This window comes from Urtica dioica, unplaced genomic scaffold, assembly GCF_054948205.1.
Source record: "Urtica dioica subsp. dioica isolate 48M unplaced genomic scaffold, U.dioica_male_clone48M_v1_H2 Urtica_dioica_male_H2_contig_19, whole genome shotgun sequence".
NCBI lineage: Eukaryota > Viridiplantae > Streptophyta > Magnoliopsida > Rosales > Urticaceae > Urtica > Urtica dioica.
In genome coordinates, this window is record NW_028297221.1 from 73023 (window position 1) to 92500 (window position 19478).

The window sequence follows — 19478 nt, forward strand, 5'->3', positions numbered from 1 at the left end:
GCAGAAGTCATGATAAAAGGCCCAGGTCTAGGAAGAGATGCGGCATTAAGGGCTATTCGTAGAAGTGGTATACTTTTAAGTTTTATACGGGATGTAACCCCTATGCCACATAACGGCTGCAGGCCCCCTAAAAAAAGACGTGTATAAAAATAAACATTGAAAGTATTTCAAGAGAAATAAAGAATTAAACGATTTGAGCAAATAATATTACTATGGTTCAAGAGAAAGTAATAGTTTCTACTCGGCCACTACAGTGGAAGTGTGTTGAATCAAGAGCCGACAGTAAGCGTCTTTATTATGGACGATTTATTCTGGCTCCACTTATGAGAGGACAAGCGGATACAATAGGCATTGCAATACGAAGAGCTTTGCTTGGAGAAATAGAAGGTACATGTATTACATGCGCAAAATCTGAGAAATTACCACATGAATATTCTACTATAGTGGGCATTCAAGAATCCGTACATGAAATTTTAATGAATTTAAAAGAAATAGTATTGAGAAGTAATCTGTATGGAACTTGTTATGCGTCTATTTGTATTAAGGGTCCTGGATATGTAACTGCTAACGATATCATCTTACCACCTTCCGTCGAAATCGTTGATAAGACACAACATATAGCTAACTTAACAGAATCAATTAATTTGTGTATTGAATTACAAATCGAGAGAAATCGCGGATATCGGATAAAAACACCAAAAAATTTTAAAAATGTAAGTTATCCTATAGATGCTATATTCATGCCGGTTCGAAATGCAAATCATAGTATTCATTCTTATGTGAATCGAAATGAAAAACAAGAACTACTTTTTCTCGAAATATGGACAAATGGAAGCTTAACTCCTAAAGAAGCACTTCACGAAGCCTCCCGAAATTTGATTGATTTATTTATTCCCTTTTTAAATGCAGAAGAAGAAACCTTCCATTTAGAAAACAATAAACCCAACGCGAATTTACCACTTTTTAATTTTCATGGTAGATTGGCTAAACCAAAGAAAACGAAAAAAGAAATAGCATTGAAATATATTTTTATTGACCAATTAGAATTTCCCCCCAAGGTATATAATTGGCTCAAAAAATATAATATCAATACATTTTTAGACCTTTTGACTAACAGTCAAGAAGACCTTATAAAAATTAAGGATTTTCATAGGGAGGATGTAAAACATATAATCGACGTTCTCGAAATATAAAAATCTTTCCCATAAATTTGAATGATTTTTTCCATAGTTAACATAATCCATATACATAAATTCGAAATAAATGCAAAATTAAATTGACTAAACGTATCTAGGGAAAATTCCCTTTGAGGCAAAGATTCCCTAGATACACACCTCGTGATTTTTTTTTTTATTTCAAAATTGAATCATCAATTTAAAAAAGACCTAAAGTTAGGGATTTATCAATGGGCAATGTTGCCCCAATACCCAACCAAAGAGCAACCACAGTACCAATCAAAAAAACCGTTGTCGCTACTGGACGCCGAAAAGGGTTTTGGAATTTATTAACATTTTCCAAAAAGGGTACTGTTAATAATCCCGCAGGTACGGAAACCATTAAAAGAACGCCTAATAATTTATTGGGCACTGTACGAAGTATTTGAAATACGGGAAAAAAATACCATTCAGGCAATATCTCCAAAGGAGTTGCAAATGGATCCGCAGGTTCACCAATCATTGATGGTTCTAGAACAGCTAGCCCTACGTTACATGCAATAGTGCCTAAAATTACTACCGGAAAAATATACAAGAGATCGTTGGGCCATGCGGGCTCTCCGTAATAATTATGACCCATCCCTTTAGCCAATTTAGCTCTTAATACAGGATCGTTTAAGTCAGGTTTTTTTGTTATTAGGATAGGTGAATCATCATTTTAGATCCATCCCCCGAAAGAACCGGACATAATAATTTTTCATCATCCGGCTCGAGCACGAATCCAACGAATAAAAAAAATCGCTATGTTATCCCCACATCTATGAATGATTCTATGTAAATATGTAAATAAAAATTTATCAGTTTCCTTTTCGGAGTTTCAACAATCAAACATTTCAACGAATCCAGTTCTTACAGATAAATGCTCAATACCCATGTAGGCTTACAAAGTTGATTTTGATTAAGTGCTTTCTGGGCCGTCTCAGACCTTCCAATTCCGCTTTTTCCCAAAAAAAGCGAACTTTTTTGTTATACAAAGGATTTCCTTCTTACTAATAGAATTTAGCCTCTGTTTTTCTTTAGATCCCTTGTTTCACTCCGATAGTATAATAAATCAAGTCAATGCAAAGGAAATGAATCCATTTATATACTATTAAGTAAGTGAAATATATAAAAATAAAACATAAGAAAAATTATGCCACATCACTTATTCTTTGTACTGGATCTTACGGAGCCTGTTCATACATGACATGATTAAGTTTGATCATAGAAAAAGAAGATTCTCTTCAAACGAACCAGCCTGTACTTCTGTATGGGGCTTTCACGCTGGTTGGAACAAAGACACATTTTTGGTTGGGAATTCAAATGTGGCAGATAAAAATATATATTCTGCACAGCCCGATCAATAGTTCAAGTCACACACTCCCATAATCCATTTAATCTTACAAAAATTCACTTCAACTATGAGTGTCGAATAAAAAAAATAAATAATAAACTTATCTATTTTTGTAGAGCTGAAGAGAAATATCCAAATACATGTCTTATTCTTATCAATAATCCATATTTGTAGCAATAAAATACTTTTGTTTCTTCCCGAAGTAATGAATGATTGATTACAAATAGCTAGCTATGAGAGACTTTCTATAAAGGGCCAGAAATACCTTGCTTCCGTATCATTAGGAAATGCATTAGCATAAATACGGCAGTAAGAAGAGGTAATACAAAAGTGTGTAAACTATAAAAACGAGTCAAAGTGGATTGTCCCACACTAGCACTTCCGCGCAATAACTCTACCACGGGCGACCCTATTACAGGAATAGCTTCTGGCACACCTGTTACAATTTTTACAGCCCAATAACCTATTTGGTCCCACGGTAAGGAATAACCAGTTACACCAAAAGATGCGGTCAATACAGCCAAAACCACACCGGTAACCCAAGTCAATTCACGAGGTTTTTTAAAGCCCCCCGTGAGATACACACGAAATACGTGTAGGATCATCATGAGTACCATCATACTTGCTGACCATCGATGAACAGATCGGATTAACCAACCAAAGTTAGCTTCAGTCATTATATATTGAACAGAAGCAAAAGCATCCGTAACTGTCGGACGATAATAAAAAGTCATAGCAAACCCTGTAGCTACTTGTACTAAAAAACAAGTAAGCGTAATTCCTCCTAGACAATAAAATATGTTGACATGAGGAGGAACATATTTACTAGTTATATCATCAGCAATTGCCTGAATCTCAAGACGTTCTTCGAACCAATCATAGATTTTATTGAGATAGGTAAACCAAGGTACTCCCCTCTGAGAACCGTATATGAGAATTTCATCTCGTACGGCTCGAACATAAAGACCAAAATATAAAATTCTATCGGATACGTGTTTGAAACTACCTAATTGTACTGTACAATTCACTCTTTTCTGACGATACGAACGAAAAAACCCGAAAGTTATTTATTGTGGTTATAATGCCAACGTATCAAGTCGGCTCCTTCATTTATATGTTGAGGCCTCTTGAATCTTCTATAATTTCCTATTTTTCTTTTTTTGATTTTTTTTGTGTGTAATGAGACTTTAGGACGGTTTTCTTTATTATTGATAGGAATTCTCTTGTTAAGACCTATGAATGAATTACAACCTCAGGTTCATATTAGAACCACGATGAGTCAATAAAACCCTGTCAAACTAAGCCCGCAAATTCCGTGAGTAAGAACCATTGGATCATCATTTATTCAATGAATAGAGATAATGACTAAAAATCCAAAGGTATCCTTGGATTTTGATCAAAATAAGCATAAACAAGAGTTTAAAAAAGATGTGTAAAGCCGGCCACGAAGTCTGAATATTAAGTATGAATCATAGTTCTAAATACTTTGTAATATTATATATATTCCGTGCTTCAGATACGAGCATATAATGAGAATATCTGACGAAATAAAATCATCTCTATCAAGATCACAGATCTACCTCTGTACTACCTATAGGATCCATTCTTACAAGTCACACACTCATATTCCGGAAATACAGAAACAAAGAAATTTCACGGTCGAACTGCCAAATTAAATATAGAATGGGATAAAAATAAAGGGTCCACCTTAGCTTGAACAGCTAGTTAACTGAATAGAATCTAATTCATGGAAATTCCATCCAGTAAAATAGAAGAATTATAAATCTCCAAAATAATAGACAAGAATATGGCAAATAAAGCCATTGCAATACCCATTAACGGAGTAGTTCCCCACCCAGGAGCTACTTTACCATATTCTGAATTCAACGGTTTCAATAAAGCCCCGACACTAGTTCGTCTTGAACCAGATCTAGAACTACCCTCAACGGTTTGTGTAGCCATAAATCCTATTTTATATTGATTGAGATCTGTTGACTTTGTATACCATTCGGTTGTAAATAAATGATCTTAGCATAGACCATTGTGGTCTTGAAATTATCTAAAAATGGAAACAGCTACATTAGTTGCCATCTTTCTATCTGGTTTACTTGTAAGTTTTACTGGGTACGCCTTATATACTGCTTTTGGGCAACCCTCCCAACAACTAAGAGATCCTTTCGAGGAACACGGGGACTAGTTGAAGTAATGAGCCTTCCAATTTTGGAAGGTTCATTACTTTCAATTGAGATACAGAAAAATTATTTTGTTTTTTTAGTTGGAACTTTAGGCGGTTCTCGAAAAAAGATAGCGAAAAAAATTATTCCTAGAGTTGAGACTAAGAGGAATGTATAAACCAAAGCTTCCATAGATTCGAGCGTAATTTACAATTATAGCTTCCATACCTGTTTATTTGAGATCGTCTTCCGGATAAAGAAAGAGCAAGACAAGAGTCAAAGATTCAAATCAAGCTTTTTTGGTAGTCTATATCAAAAAACGAAATACAAAAAATATATCTATTGTATCAGACTACTTGTCTTTTTGTAGTAGGGTCTCCAAGTTTTTGGAATGCTCCAAATTCCACTTGAGCATCCAAATCCGGGTCAATACCAGCAAAAACATCCCTGAACAAGGTTCGAGCGCCATGCCAAATGTGTCCGAAGAAGAAGAGCAGAGCAAAAGAAGCATGTCCAAAAGTAAACCAACCCCTTGGACTGCTACGAAAAACACCGTCGGATTTCAAAGTAGCACGATCTAATTCAAAAATTTCCCCCAATTGAGCACGTCTAGCATATTTTTTCACAGTAGCAGGATCACCATAACTGACTCCATTGAGTTCACCGCCATAGAACTCAACCGTTACACCTACTTGTTCGACACTATATTTAGATTCTGCCCTTCTAAAAGGAACATCGGCTCTAACAATTCCGTCTCCATCTACCAAAACAACCGGAAATGTTTCAAAAAAAGTAGGCATACGACGTACAAAAAGTTCACGACCTTCTTTATCCTTAAAGATAGGGTGTCCTAACCAACCTACAGCTATTCCATCCCCGCTATCCATTGAACCCGCTCTGAATAATCCCCCTTTTGCAGGATTATTGCCGATGTAATCATAAAAAACCAATTTTTCGGGAATTTTAGACCAAGCTTCAGATAAACTTTGCTTTTCAGCTAACCCTGCACTAACTCTTCGATATATTTCTTGTTGGAAATAGCCTTGATCCCATTGATACCGAGTGGGACCAAATAATTCAATCGGGGTAGTTGCTGAGCCATACCACATAGTTCCAGCAACTACAAAAGCTGCAAAAAAGACAGCAGCGATACTACTGGAAAGGACGGTTTCAATATTTCCCATACGTAATCCTTTGTATAGACGTTGGGGCGGACGTACACTAAGATGGAATAGACCCGCTAATATGCCCAAAGTTCCTGCTGCAATATGATGAGAAGCAATTCCTCCCGGAACAAAAGGATCAAAACCTTCCACACCCCACGCTGGATTTACAGCTTGTACCCTCCCCGTTAGTCCATAAGGATCGGATACCCATATTCCGGGACCATACAATCCTGTTACATGAAATGCGCCAAAACCAAAGCAAGCCACCCCTGAGAGAAATAAATGAATTCCAAAGATCTTGGGCAAATCCAAAGAGGGTTTCCCTGTCCGTTCATCACAAAATATTTCTAGATCCCAATACACCCAATGCCAAATAGCTGCTAAAAAGCACAAGCCAGAAAACACAATATGTGCACCAGCCACACCTTCGTAACTCCAAATACCCGGATTTGTTAGAGTCCCCCCTGTGATATTCCAACCGCCCCAGGAATTGGTTATTCCTAAACGAGTCATAAAGGGTATAACGAACATACCCTGTCTCCACATTGGATCAAGAACAGGGTCAGAAGGATCAAAAACCGCTAATTCGTATAGAGCCATGGACCCGGCCCAACCAGCAACCAGAGCAGTATGCATTATATGGACAGAAATTAAACGGCCGGGATCATTCAATACAACCGTATGAACACGATACCAAGGCAAACCCATAAAAATACTCCCTTTTTTCAATTAAAAATAGCCGCTATGTAACTTTATTGCACTGTAAAAAAACTATACTATAGACCTTACTTTAAGTTTTTAGTGGATTATCTTGAGGAAAGGATTCAAATTTGTTCTATTCTTTTAGTAAGAATATCTATCTATCTATCTATTAAAAAAAAAAGAATTCTTTTGTTCCTAGGAAGAAAAAGAAGCAGATTTATTCTACACCCGATAAGTACAAATACGCAATGGTGGGCCGGTGATAGTTTTTTATACGATTAACTGCATCTATATTTGTTCATCATCCCACGGAAAAAATACCTATTTGTAAAAAATTTCTTTTATTCATTCTGTCTTACTTTATTTAGGAACTTATTATTTTTTTAATCTATGGAGAAAATATTCGTAAGACAATAAATACATTTTTACGCTTTCACATTAAAGTGAAATATAGTACTTAATTTTTCTTTCGTTTAATGCCTATTGGTGTTCCAAAAGTACCTTTTCGAAGTCCTGGAGAAGAAGATGCATCGTGGGTTGACGTATAGTGCGACTTGTCAGATCTATTTGGTTATATGGTATTTCCCCGTTCTCTTACCCGATTGAGATATCCTCTCTTTCGCCCAAGAAAGATTGATTCAATCATCAAAAATTTGGAGCGTGAAATGAAAAGTAGAAAAAATTCTATTTATTAGGGGCTATAAAGATTAATATTAGCAATTAGACTTATTTATGGTTGTTTTGGTTCGAACAATAAAAGGAAATATTCAGCAGGCTCCGTTTAGAAAAAACCAATTGTTAATATATAATATATCTATGATTTCTAGTTAATATAATATTTTATTATATTTATAATATAAAAACACAAGTGATCTCAAACTGTTAATAAATTGAGTAATATGATGAATGCATTGAATATTAGATTTGGGGAGAGACATGAAAAAATTTTTAATTAAAAAAAAAAATCGTAGCAAAAAGAAGTAGTAGTTAGGTATTTGGCCTATATATACAAATCAAAACCGGTTAGATCTTTACTCGGAGTAGAGCATAAACCTAAAAGAATTCAAGAGGACCATTCAGGAACAAGAAAATTACATTGTAATTTGGATTAAATTCTGATGTAAAGTGTAAAGAATACATCAATAAGAAGTTAGTACGAAAAGTTTAGTGAATTTTTATTTCTAAAAAAACTAGAATCTACACATTGATACATTGATTCTTTTTTTTCGCGAGGTGTATTGAACCGTATGCATTAAAAGATGCATGTACGGTTCCGAGGGAATACAATTTTAGCCCACTCAACCGACTTTATCGAGAAAGATTTCTTTTTTTAGGACAAGATGTGGATACCGAGATATCAAATCAACTTATTGGTCTTATGGTATATCTCAGTATAGAGGATGATACCAAAGATCTCTATTTGTTTATAAACTCTCCTGGTGGATGGGTAATACCTGGATTAGGTATTTATGATACTATGCAATTTGTGCAACCAGACGTACAAACAATATGCATAGGATTAGCCGCCTCAATGGGATCCTTTATTCTGGTCGGAGGAGAAATTACCAAACGTCTAGCATTCCCGCACGCTTAGCGCCACTGAGTTTTTTATTTGAGATAAAAAAAAGAAAACAAGACTATGCCTTCGCGATATATGAAATAGGACTATTAAGTAATAATAGCATGGCACTTTGAATTCGATATTAAATTATTATTAGTTTTTTTTTATTTTAAAAATAGTTAACTTATGTATCGAAAGAGTAGTATGAGATAAAGGGCATTTCCTATTTTATCTGATATAGTAGGAGAAACTTTTGAGCGTCACAAACTTTTTTGTTTTCACACCAAAAAACTCTTAACAATATAGTATTCTGAAAGAATACAAAAAAAAAGAAACTTTGGGATTGCTAAATCATGGAGGAAATTAATATATAAAGCAACGGAACCATCGTAGTATTTTTTTAACTACTCCAAAAAGAAGGGTGGTTAGTGGATCATTTACCTATGTGAATATGATAACCAATATAATTGGTTATATTTCTTCAATTTAAGGTAAATAAAGTTAATCCATTATGGAGCCGTATGCAATATGGAAAAGATGCTCGTACGGTTCTTCAAATTTATCTTTTTTATATAGTTTGAGTAGATTAATATTATTCTTTCACGCTAGAATAATAATTTATTCTGTTATTTCATCAGGGTAATGATCCATCAACCTTCTAGTTCTTTTTATCAGGCATCGACGGGAGATTTTATCTTGGAAGCAGAAGAACTACTGACGCTGCGCGAAACCCTCACAAAGGTTTATGTACAAAGAACGGGCAAATCCTTATGGGTTGTTTCCGAAGATATGGAAAGAGATGTTTTTATGTCAGCAATAGAAGCCCAAACTCACGGACTTGTTGATCTTGTAGCGGTTTAATAAAAATAAGATAGATTTTACGAAAGTAAAAGTATATAATGTGATATTTTACCTTCTTACTGGAGTTAATAGATTCAATAAAAAAGGATTCATAATTATCCGGTTAGGATCGATCTAAACCATCCCATTCTGTTATATGATTCAATATGCCAACTATTAAACAACTTATTAGAAACACACGCCAGCCAATTAAAAAGGTCACCAAATCCCCCGCTCTTGGAGGATGTCCTCAGCGACGAGGAACATGTACTAGGGTGTATGTGTGACTCGTTCAGATCATGGACTACGCAAAAATAAAAATGAATTAAGTATAAGTAATGAGAAATAGTGATATGGGAGAGAATGTAAGAAGACCTGTCACTATACTAAAAAGGAAAATATTTAAAAAAATCTAGCATATACTTTCCTTCTATTGCGCTATCAAATTAATTTATGGTTGACATTGGTACAAATCCAATCATTTACACTTATAATTTAAGATGAGAAGGAATTCCCCATTGATAGAAAATGGTATTCATTAAGCAGGGAAATACTATTTAAAAAGCAAAAAGATTATACCTTTAATTCTTGACTCCTACAAGAACGGACTAACAAGGTCAGCTACTCAGCTAATCCTCATAATAAAAAAATACCGTTACTGTATAGGTTGGTCTTTTTGTGAAAAACCTATTACTGGATAATAATGGGTAGAGCCAAAAGGTGTAAACTGTACAAGTTAACAATAAGATTGATGAAATGAGGGAGGAGGCTCCGGTGTATAGAGAGGACCTCACCGTTAATAAGCAACCATAAAAACGAAGGAAACCACTATACCTATTTTATTTACTATGTTTTTGATATCTAGTATCAATATAATTTCTTATTTCGAGGCGAAAAGCCTAGAAATAATCGTGGTCAGGAAGGTTATAGTAGCAAAAGACATTGGAATTTTTTTTTATACACTGGAGGAATCCGTTTTGTTATTAATAAATTAGGAAAGGTAAAGGAAATAACTGAAAGAAAAGAAATCTATTAGTTATTCACCAAAGTTTCATTTATTCAATGACTAGAATTAAACGAGGATATATTGCCCGAAGACGTAGAACCAAAATTCGTTTATTTGCAGCAAGTTTTCAAGGGGCTCGCTCAAGACTTTCTCGGACTATTATTCAACAGAAAATAAGAGCTTTGGTTTCGGCTCATCAAGATAGGGGTAGGCAAAAGAGAAATTTTCGTCGTTTGTGGATTACTCGGATAAATGCAGTAATTCGAACCAATAAACTATACTATAGTTATAGTCGATTAATACACAATCTGTATAAGGGGCGCTTGCTTCTTAATCGTAAAATACTTGCACAGATTGCTATATTAAATAGGAATTGTCTTTATATGATTTACAACGAGATCTTAAAAGAAGATAAAGAGATTGCGAAGAATCCAGTGTAATGTTTCTCCGATGAGTGAATTTGAGAAGGTAGAGTAGAAATTCGTATAAAAAATATAGGATATCTTATGATTATGATAAATTATGATAAAGTCGTCACAATAAATAAACACGTTCAATAAAAAAGGATTTATTTTTCAAATTTTTGAACAAAATATCAATGCGCATTTGAAGTCGGATTGAAGTTTTTTTTGATTCAATTGAAGAGCAAACTTATTTATTTTGAATTCTAAGGTCTGTAGTTCTAGAACTAGAAGTTGACTCATTTCTTTCAAATTGTTTCTCATTATTAAGAAAAGGTAACAAAGATAAAATACGAGCTTGTTTTATAGCAATAGTGATTAATCGTTGTTGTTTTAAGGTTAATCTATTCACTCGCCTAGATAATATCTTTCCTTGTTCACTAATAAATCGACTAATTAAACTCATATTTCTATAATCAATTCGATCCCCCGATTGTATCGGGGGCAAACGCCTACGAAAAGATCGCTTAAATTTAAGAAGGAGCCGCTTGGATTTAGCCATTGGGTTCTAGTCCTTGTCTTGAAAATCCTAATTCTATTTTGATTGAATCAGAAATGATTTCAAATTAAAAAAAGGATAGTTTATTTTATATTTAACTAAATATAAGATCCGTTTTCTATTTTTTTCTATAAATAAAAGAATATTAATATAAAAAAATTGGTATAAAAAATATGTAGTTTTTCATCTTCTTTGGAAAGCAAGGCGGACGCGCAAGCGGTCGATTAGATCTATTTCTTTATCTCCCCATGAATCGTATGTTTGTAACAAGAAGTACAGAATTTTCTCAATTCCAATCGACTAGGCGTATTATGTCGATTTTTTTGAGTAATATATCGGGAAATGCCCGGTGATTCCTTATTAACGCGGCTTCGAACACAAGAGATACATTCCAAAATAATCGTTACTCGAGCATCTTTACCCCTGGCCATGAACCTCCTTTGGATTTTTGATTGACTCAACCGTTCTCTTTTTCCATTTTCCGAAGCGAAGAAGAAAGAAAAAATAGACGTTGCTAAAGTGAAATCTGATTATGAAGGATTTCCTTGCAATCTATCAATATAGTAATAATAAGTAATATAATGATTTCTAACTTTATACTTATAATTGCTGTACAATATTTAATTTTTCATTGAATTCCCTTGTATGATATTGTTATTATAAGTATTGCTTTTTATTTTTCACACTATTAGAATTTCTTTTTGGTATCGAAACCCTGAGTTCGTAGTTTGACTAGGGTGAATCCGCTTTTATTTATTTAAATTTTTTTATTTATTATAAAAAAATTTAAAAAAGTATTAGTCAAAGATTTTTTATTATAGCTCTGATTTTATTCACCCCTTTCACGTCTCACTTACTATAATGAAAAAAGGGGAATATTAACGCATCCGGAAATAACCGATTGATCTCTATCAATAAACCTGCTAAAGAACCAAACCATAGAGTACTTACTACAGGTGCCACGGAAAGGTATGTTTTTAGATTTCGCATTTTAGGTCCTCCTTCTTCTTTTTTGTGATTTTATTCTAATTTGTAATACATAATAGTAATACATATATGACTATATGTGTATATGTAGTTAATGACTGACACTCGTATTTCAACGTAGAATACCTAACGTAGATTGAAATGTACAACAATTCGGTAAAAATGAGCAATTATCTTAAAAAAAAGGCGTCCTATTCTATTTGAGAATTCCCGGCAACTACTCGTTTTTTATGGTTTCATACTTCGTCACTACATATCTACATATATAAGAATAGTCTATTATTTTTATATGATATAAGATTAAAAAAAGAGTAAAAAAAGAGTAAAAGGCTGGTTGGGATATCAATGAAATAAATATGTGGAAAAGAACACAGGGATTCTCTACAATGATAATGACACTGTAGACCAATTGAAAGGGATGTAGCGCAGCTTGGTAGCGCGTTTGTTTTGGGTACAAAATGTCACAGGTTCAAATCCTGTCATCCCTACCTATTACTTACCTTATGAGCAGTAAAGAGGATCCCATTCATATTGATTAAAATAAATAGGATATGCAAAAAAAATTTATTTTTTATACAAGTATATATAGCCAAGACAGGTTGGCTGGTTTTTATGATAATAAAAATAGAGCGCTCTTAGTTCAGTTCGGTAGAACGTGGGTCTCCAAAACCCAATGTCGTAGGTTCAAATCCTACAGAGCGTGATTAGATTCTTCTTAAGTTGTGTTATAGGTCCAAAATAAAACTGAAATAATTGAACAGCAAATTTAATTAGACCTCCTGTATATTAAAGCAAATAGGAGGTCAATAAAAAAACATAGATGTAAATTAATCAAAGGTCTAATTGATCACCACGTCTGTATTGTAAATACGCAGTTACGAATAATCCAGCCAAAGTAATAGGAATTAGACCTAAGACGATTCCAAATAGAAAAACTTCAATCATTTCAATTTTGTTGAAAGGTGAAAAAGGGAGGTAATATTTATCATTAAATCTTAATGGGAGTTACCCCATTAATCTCAACTTGAAAATTGACATTATAAGTAAATATTGACTATGTGAACTATGACACAAAGATTTTGTTATGAATTGTTCATTCAATAAATTTCAAATAAGTCCTATCTTGTTCAGACCGATAAAGAAAGCCGAGGTTATAGTCAAAGCTGCTAGTAGAAAACCAAAATAACTAGTTATAGTAAGCATAAAGAGCCTAAATAAAATATATTCTTTTTATACATAAGTTTAGAAAGCACTTACCTAAATTTCAATTTTGAAAAGAAAAGATAGGAGGATAAACTAAAATAAAGTAATATAGTTAAGAAATCAATTCATTATTTGTGACAGCTACCCATCTCAAAATTGCGAATCAACAGAGTTTGAGTAAACTAATAACCACTATATATAATATATTATATATTAGTATATATGGAATATATTTTTTTATATTAAATTTTTATATTAAAAATGCAAATAATTTAAAAAAACTAATAATAGGTTCTTTTTAACTTGATTAAAAAATCAAAGTTTCTTTTTAGCAATATGGGAAAAAATTGCAAAAACGTTTCTTTCTATCTATTTTATCTATTTGAACCCTTTTTTTATTTATTTTAGAACGACAAGTGATCTTAGCTTATAAGAAAAATGCATATTTTGATTTTAAATTAAACTTATTAAATTAAGTACTCGGTTCATTCAAAGAATCTTTCGAATGAAAAGAAAAAAAGACTTATATGATTGATCACTCAAACCCGCTTTTTACATTTTGTCTTTCAGGGCTTGGGCTTAGGTCCCCAAAGAAGCTTTCCTTTGGATCTAATATAACAATGTGTAGGTTGCTGATTTTTCTTGCTTCGTTGCTCTCTTTCGTTATATTTATAATACTGGCTCTAGTATTTTTACCTTATCCTCAGTCTCGAGTCCGATAATAGAGACTAGCAAAATCTTTTAGATTTTTTAGATTATTATATTTCAAGTACGATATAAAAGTAAAATATATAGGTACTGCAAGAATTTTATTTTGAGAAATTTTTTATTGACCGGCACTAATTCTACAGCTACAAGCAAGAAGAAAAAATATATTTTATAACCCTCTATTTCAATACTGATTGTGAAATTTCATTGCTGTGTCAGAAGAAGAATAGCTATACTGATTCGGTATACTCTAAAGAAACCCTTGGTACATTATTGACGATCTTACAAGGATTAAATGCAAATTTTTTCATCTTTTACAGAGTCGATCCCCTTTTGACTGTACAAGAATAAGTGGAGCTTAACATGTCTGGAAGCACAGGAGAACGTTCTTTTGCCGATATTATTACCAGTATTCGATACTGGGTCATTCATAGCATTACTATACCTTCCCTATTCATTGCGGGTTGGTTATTCGTCAGCACGGGTTTAGCTTACGATGTATTTGGAAGTCCCCGCCCAAACGAGTATTTTACAGAGAGCCGACAAGGAATTCCATTAATAACAGGCCGTTTTGATCCTTTGGAACAACTCGATGAATTTATTAGATCTTTTTAGGAGGCCCCAATGACTATAGATAGAACCTATCCAATTTTTACAGTGCGATGGTTAGCTGTTCACGGACTAGCTGTACCTACCGTTTCTTTTTTGGGGTCAATATCAGCAATGCAGTTCATCCAACGATAAACCTAATTCGAATCATAGAGCTACGACACAATCAAACCCGAACGAACAAAATGTTGAATTGAATCGTACCAGTCTATACTGGGGATTATTACTTATTTTTGTACTTGCTGTTTTATTTTCCAATTATTTCTTCAATTAAAAAATAGCAGGAATGCTCTTATCCCATTCGGACGGATATTAATCTCATAATTATCCATAGCTGTCTATGTCTCTAGCACGACTACCTGATGAAATGTGGAGGAAAGTAGGGCAAATGGCCGATACTACTGGAAGGATTCCTCTTTGGATAATAGGTACTGTAACTGGTATTGTTGTGATCGGTTTACTCGGTATTTTCTTTTATGGTTCATATTCGGGATTAGGTTCATCCCTTTAGTATAAGTCTAAAAATCAGCTGAACTGACTTGTAGACATGACAGGAAAGCATAAGAACTCAACGGAACCTACCCCCTCTTTCTTTGGGGGGTTCCGTTGAGCTCGTAAAAATCAGACTTTTCTTCGTATAAATGATAAAAAAATGGACCACTTTGTTATATTTTTTGTTTGTCCACCACTACTACTTATTTTAAGTAATAAACCTCAAAAAAATGTAACTACAAACAGGAATCTTTGAGGAACGAGGTGCAGACGAATTCTTATTTTGACACAAGAAAAGGTTGTGTAAAATTCCTAATCTTGTGTCAACGACTCGGAAGACAAATAACCCCTTTTAGAATGTCTTGTTCTTCTCCTTCATTTTTTACTTGAGTTTTTATTTGCCGCTTTTTTATAATATGTTTAATCTAATTTGATTCAGTCTATGACTGAAAATAGGGACATAATCATACCCCTTCTAGTTTGATTGAAAAAAGAATACTAGTACAAGTAATTTCCAAAATATAAAAGAAAAACAATATAAACAAGCAAAAGGCTTTTCATAAGTTTTTGGTAATACAGAATTACATAACACAATTTCCAAAAATAATTAGGTTCTTTTTATAAATTAGTATTTATAAATCCGCGTATCTAGAAATTCATTTCGGATAATTGAACCTTTTCAAACTGTTTCTTTTTAAGAACCAAAAATATTTGTGCTAAAATAATAGATGCCAAGAATAGCAAAAGACCTTGTACGCGTAATGTATCTTGAAGGACTATTTCCGCATCCCCTTGACCAAATCCACCCACATTAGGATTACTCGTTAAGGGTTGATCCAGTTTGATAGATTCACCCTCGGAAATAAGAAGTTCTGGTCCTGGAGGGATAATATCAACCACTTGACGTCCATCCAATGCATCTACTATGGTTATTTCGTACCCCCCTTTTTCTTTTCGTATGATTTTGTTTACTATACCCGCGGCTGTAGCGTTATAAATATTATTGTTACTCTTGCTTCCATCGGGATAAATCTGACCCCTTCCTCTGTTTCCGCCTATGTATATGGGATATTTTAAGAAGTGAACATCTTTCTTAGTGGCGGGGTCCGGTGAAAGAATAGGAAAGGAGATTTCACTATATTTTTGACCAGGAACAGGACCTATCACAAGAATATTTTTTTTAGTGGGGCGATAGCTCTGAAACGACAGATTTCCCATCTTTTCTTTAAGCTCGGGGGAAATACGATCGGGAGGGGCTAATTCAAAACCTTCGGGTAAAATAAGAACAGCCCCCACATTCAAAGCCCCTTTTTTACCATTAGCAAGAACTTGTTTCAATTGCGGATCATAAGGAATTCGAACAACTGCTTCAAAGACAGTATTGGGCAGGACCGATTGTGGAACCTCAATATCCACAGGTTTGTTCGCCAAATGGCAATTAGCACATACAATACGACCAGTCGCTTCTCGTGGATTTTCATAACTCTGCTGTGCAAAAATGGGATACGCATTTGAAATGGGTGCCCGAGTTATTATATATATGATGAGCGATACGGAAATAAATCGAATAATATCTTCCTTTATCCAAAAAAAAGTATTTCTAGTTTGCATGGTCCAATCATTAATCCCCTAAATTTATACAATAAAATTAGATAAAGAACTATACTAGTGACTTATCCACGATTCTGCTATTTAGTGAAATTTTTTCATTTGGGTGGAATATTGATGGACCCACCCGGGGTGGCTAGAAAGAATAAGTATATTTTTTACTCTTTTACTTATGTACAACGTAATAAACATTATAATTAAACCATTCTATCCTTTTTCAATCATTCATTGAATGATAAATCACTACAAGTGACGGAGATACGCGATTTAAATAATGAAAAATTAAATATTTAAAAATTGTATCTAAAATAACTGGAAAAGTAGAAACAACACCAGATATAATTTGATTATAATGATCAAATCCAAAATCTCTGTAGATAGATCCAATTATTAGTTCCCAACCATGGGGCGAATGGAATCCTATGCATAAATCGGTTAATAAAAGAATAAAAAAAGCTTTTATTGTGTCGCTTAAATTATATAAAAATTCGTGAAGACAAGAGTTAAGAAAAATAAGGTATTCATTACCTAGAATAGAATAAACACTTAGAATAAGAAAATATATTATATTTGTTGAGAAATGTAAAATCGTATGTATACGACTCTCATTGTGCACCTTGATCAATTGGATCGTTTCTTTGTAGACTCCAGCATGAAGCTTTTCTAAACGCCCTTGCGTGTAGTCCTTTAGGATTTCGTCGAAGAGGGAAAGTTCCTCTAATTCTATGAATTTTTTTATAATAATCTTTTCTTCAATATCATTCAAAAAATTTTCGGAGGGCCCAGTATTCCAGCAATTATTAACCCAAGATTCCATACTTTTGTTAAATGTAAATGAGAGCCACCAAGGCAAAAATACTATAGATACAAGATATAGAAGAGAAATAAAAGCTTTCTTTTTTGCCATTTGCCCGTTTGTAAATTTTGAAATGAATTTGGCTCATTCGTGTACTCTATTAGTTCTATTACATTACAAGTCTCAAGTTTATATCCCTAGTTTTTTTATTTGTGATTAGGTACAGTGTTCGGTCCTTGAATTTAGAAAGAATTTATGGACAAAAATTTTTTCTAAATTTTTTCGTTGTGTCGTGTACATTTACTTTTTTTGTTCTAATCAGAGTTTGTCATAAACTTATATTAAGTTTTGTTATAGAAAAAAGGGAAATTCTTGAGTTATCCTTTTTTATTTACCTTTTGCTAAGAATAAGAAAGTTTTTACTTTTTTCAAAAAACTTCAATTGGTACACGCAAGAAATAGGCCAATTCAGCGGCTTTCTGTTCAATTTCTCGTAGAGAAAAATTCTCATCGATCCGAGTCAAGGGAATGCGCCCCTGGCCTCTGATTTCGATATAAAGTATAGGACGAGAAAAAAAAACCTCTTTAACTTCCATTCTGATGGATTGAATGTCTTTCATAGGGAATTGCAGGAGAATCCGCCGATTTTTTCCAGGGAAGCCCCAACGAAAAATACACACTATTCCTTCTTTTATATCGAATCGATCATAACCGCTACCCACATTCCACGCAATTGTGCACCATAAATATGAACTAATAAAAAGACCTGCAATGCCATAGAAAGACATCACGATTCCTTGTGGAAAAAAAAGGATTTGCTGAGAGGGAAATAACGGTATAAAAAACCTATCAAAATAACTAGAAATTCCAACCAATAAAAACCCTAATGAACCTAAAAAAAGGATAAAAGCCCAGCAGAAATTACTTAGTTTTCGAGACCCCGCTATAAGTTCTATCCATATCCAGTCTGATCGCCAACTCATACTATAACTAGACCTACTTGCATTGTATTGGAATTGGGAGGTAACATAACCCCAATAAATTTTACTTTAATTTTTTTGTTGCCGAAGTAACCCTCATCAACTAGCACTATTATCATGTGAAGTTTTAGGAGTAATTCATAACTTGCTTAGAGTTAAACTAAAAAATAACATCCCATATGTACGTATATGATTATATATATCCCCAGACATGTGGATATATTTACTTTATGTTTCAGAAATCTTACCAATTATTTATTTTCAAATAGCTATAAGTCATTTATTCATATATGATGTTTATGCATATGAGCTTCTACTCGTAGGAACCTGCGCATTCTATTAAATAGCTTTTTGTGTTATGCTCTAAGTAAGCCTAAGTTAAAAAAAAAGATAGAAAAAAGAAGATTTAACCCCATAAGATCTAAAAAATCTTGTTTTTTTGAACATGAAGAGATAAAGAAACCATAGCAATTGCCGGAAATACTAAGCCCACTAAAGGCACAAAAAAAGCGGGTAAGTTGCTGATAGTTGTCATAGAATAGTTACCTCGATTTAATATTTATACCCGTTATAAAGATATTTTATACTTCATATATCATTATACTAGTATAATTATACTTAAGTGAGTATTGAATATATATGCACGGACATATAAAATAGAAGAGTATATTATATAGACTTAGATAAAATATATATACTAAGGAATAAATATAATAGGGAGTAAAAATACTAATATATAATCTATTATAGTAAGCATATAATAAATCGAATGGAAATAAAAAATAGGTTTATTCATCTTTCTATATGAAAGATAATATATGATCATCCACTTCATTTATTATTTTAGTTATTTTTCTTATTGGTCTATTTTATTTAGAATTTTTTTTTTTTTAATTTATAAAATGTAGAATTAATTTCAAAATAAATGAGGACTCATACGTTTCTACTTTAATTTTCATTCAAAATAAAGCATGGAGTTGAAATAATTCATTCAGAACTCCCTTTAAAAGATTACGTGGTACGATAGGATCAAATAAGCCCTTTTGGAATAAATATTCAGCTACTTGTGAACCCTCAGGTACTGTCTTATTCAATGTTTGTTCAATTACTCTTTTACCAGCAAATGCAATGTAGGCGTC

At 33.3% G+C, this 19478-nt stretch overlaps 1 protein-coding gene, 2 non-coding genes and 1 pseudogene across 3 annotated transcripts; 3 read left to right on the forward strand and 1 right to left on the reverse strand.

Moving 5' to 3' along the window:
- Positions 1-2572: 2572 nt before the first annotated feature.
- Positions 2573-3613, reverse strand: LOC149376291 (cytochrome b). Its single transcript, XM_089606497.1, has one exon. The coding sequence runs from the start codon at positions 3279-3281 to the stop codon at positions 2793-2795; it is 489 nt and encodes a 162-aa protein (XP_089462623.1). The 5' UTR covers positions 3282-3613; the 3' UTR covers positions 2573-2792.
- Positions 3614-12357: 8744 nt separating this feature from the next.
- Positions 12358-12431, forward strand: TRNAP-UGG (transfer RNA proline (anticodon UGG)). Its single transcript has one exon. It is a non-coding gene; the product is annotated as a tRNA-Pro (tRNA).
- Positions 12432-12572: 141 nt separating this feature from the next.
- Positions 12573-12646, forward strand: TRNAW-CCA (transfer RNA tryptophan (anticodon CCA)). Its single transcript has one exon. It is a non-coding gene; the product is annotated as a tRNA-Trp (tRNA).
- Positions 12647-13989: 1343 nt separating this feature from the next.
- On the forward strand, positions 13990-15084 carry LOC149376294 (uncharacterized; annotated as a pseudogene).
- The last annotated feature ends 4394 nt before the right edge of the window (positions 15085-19478 follow it).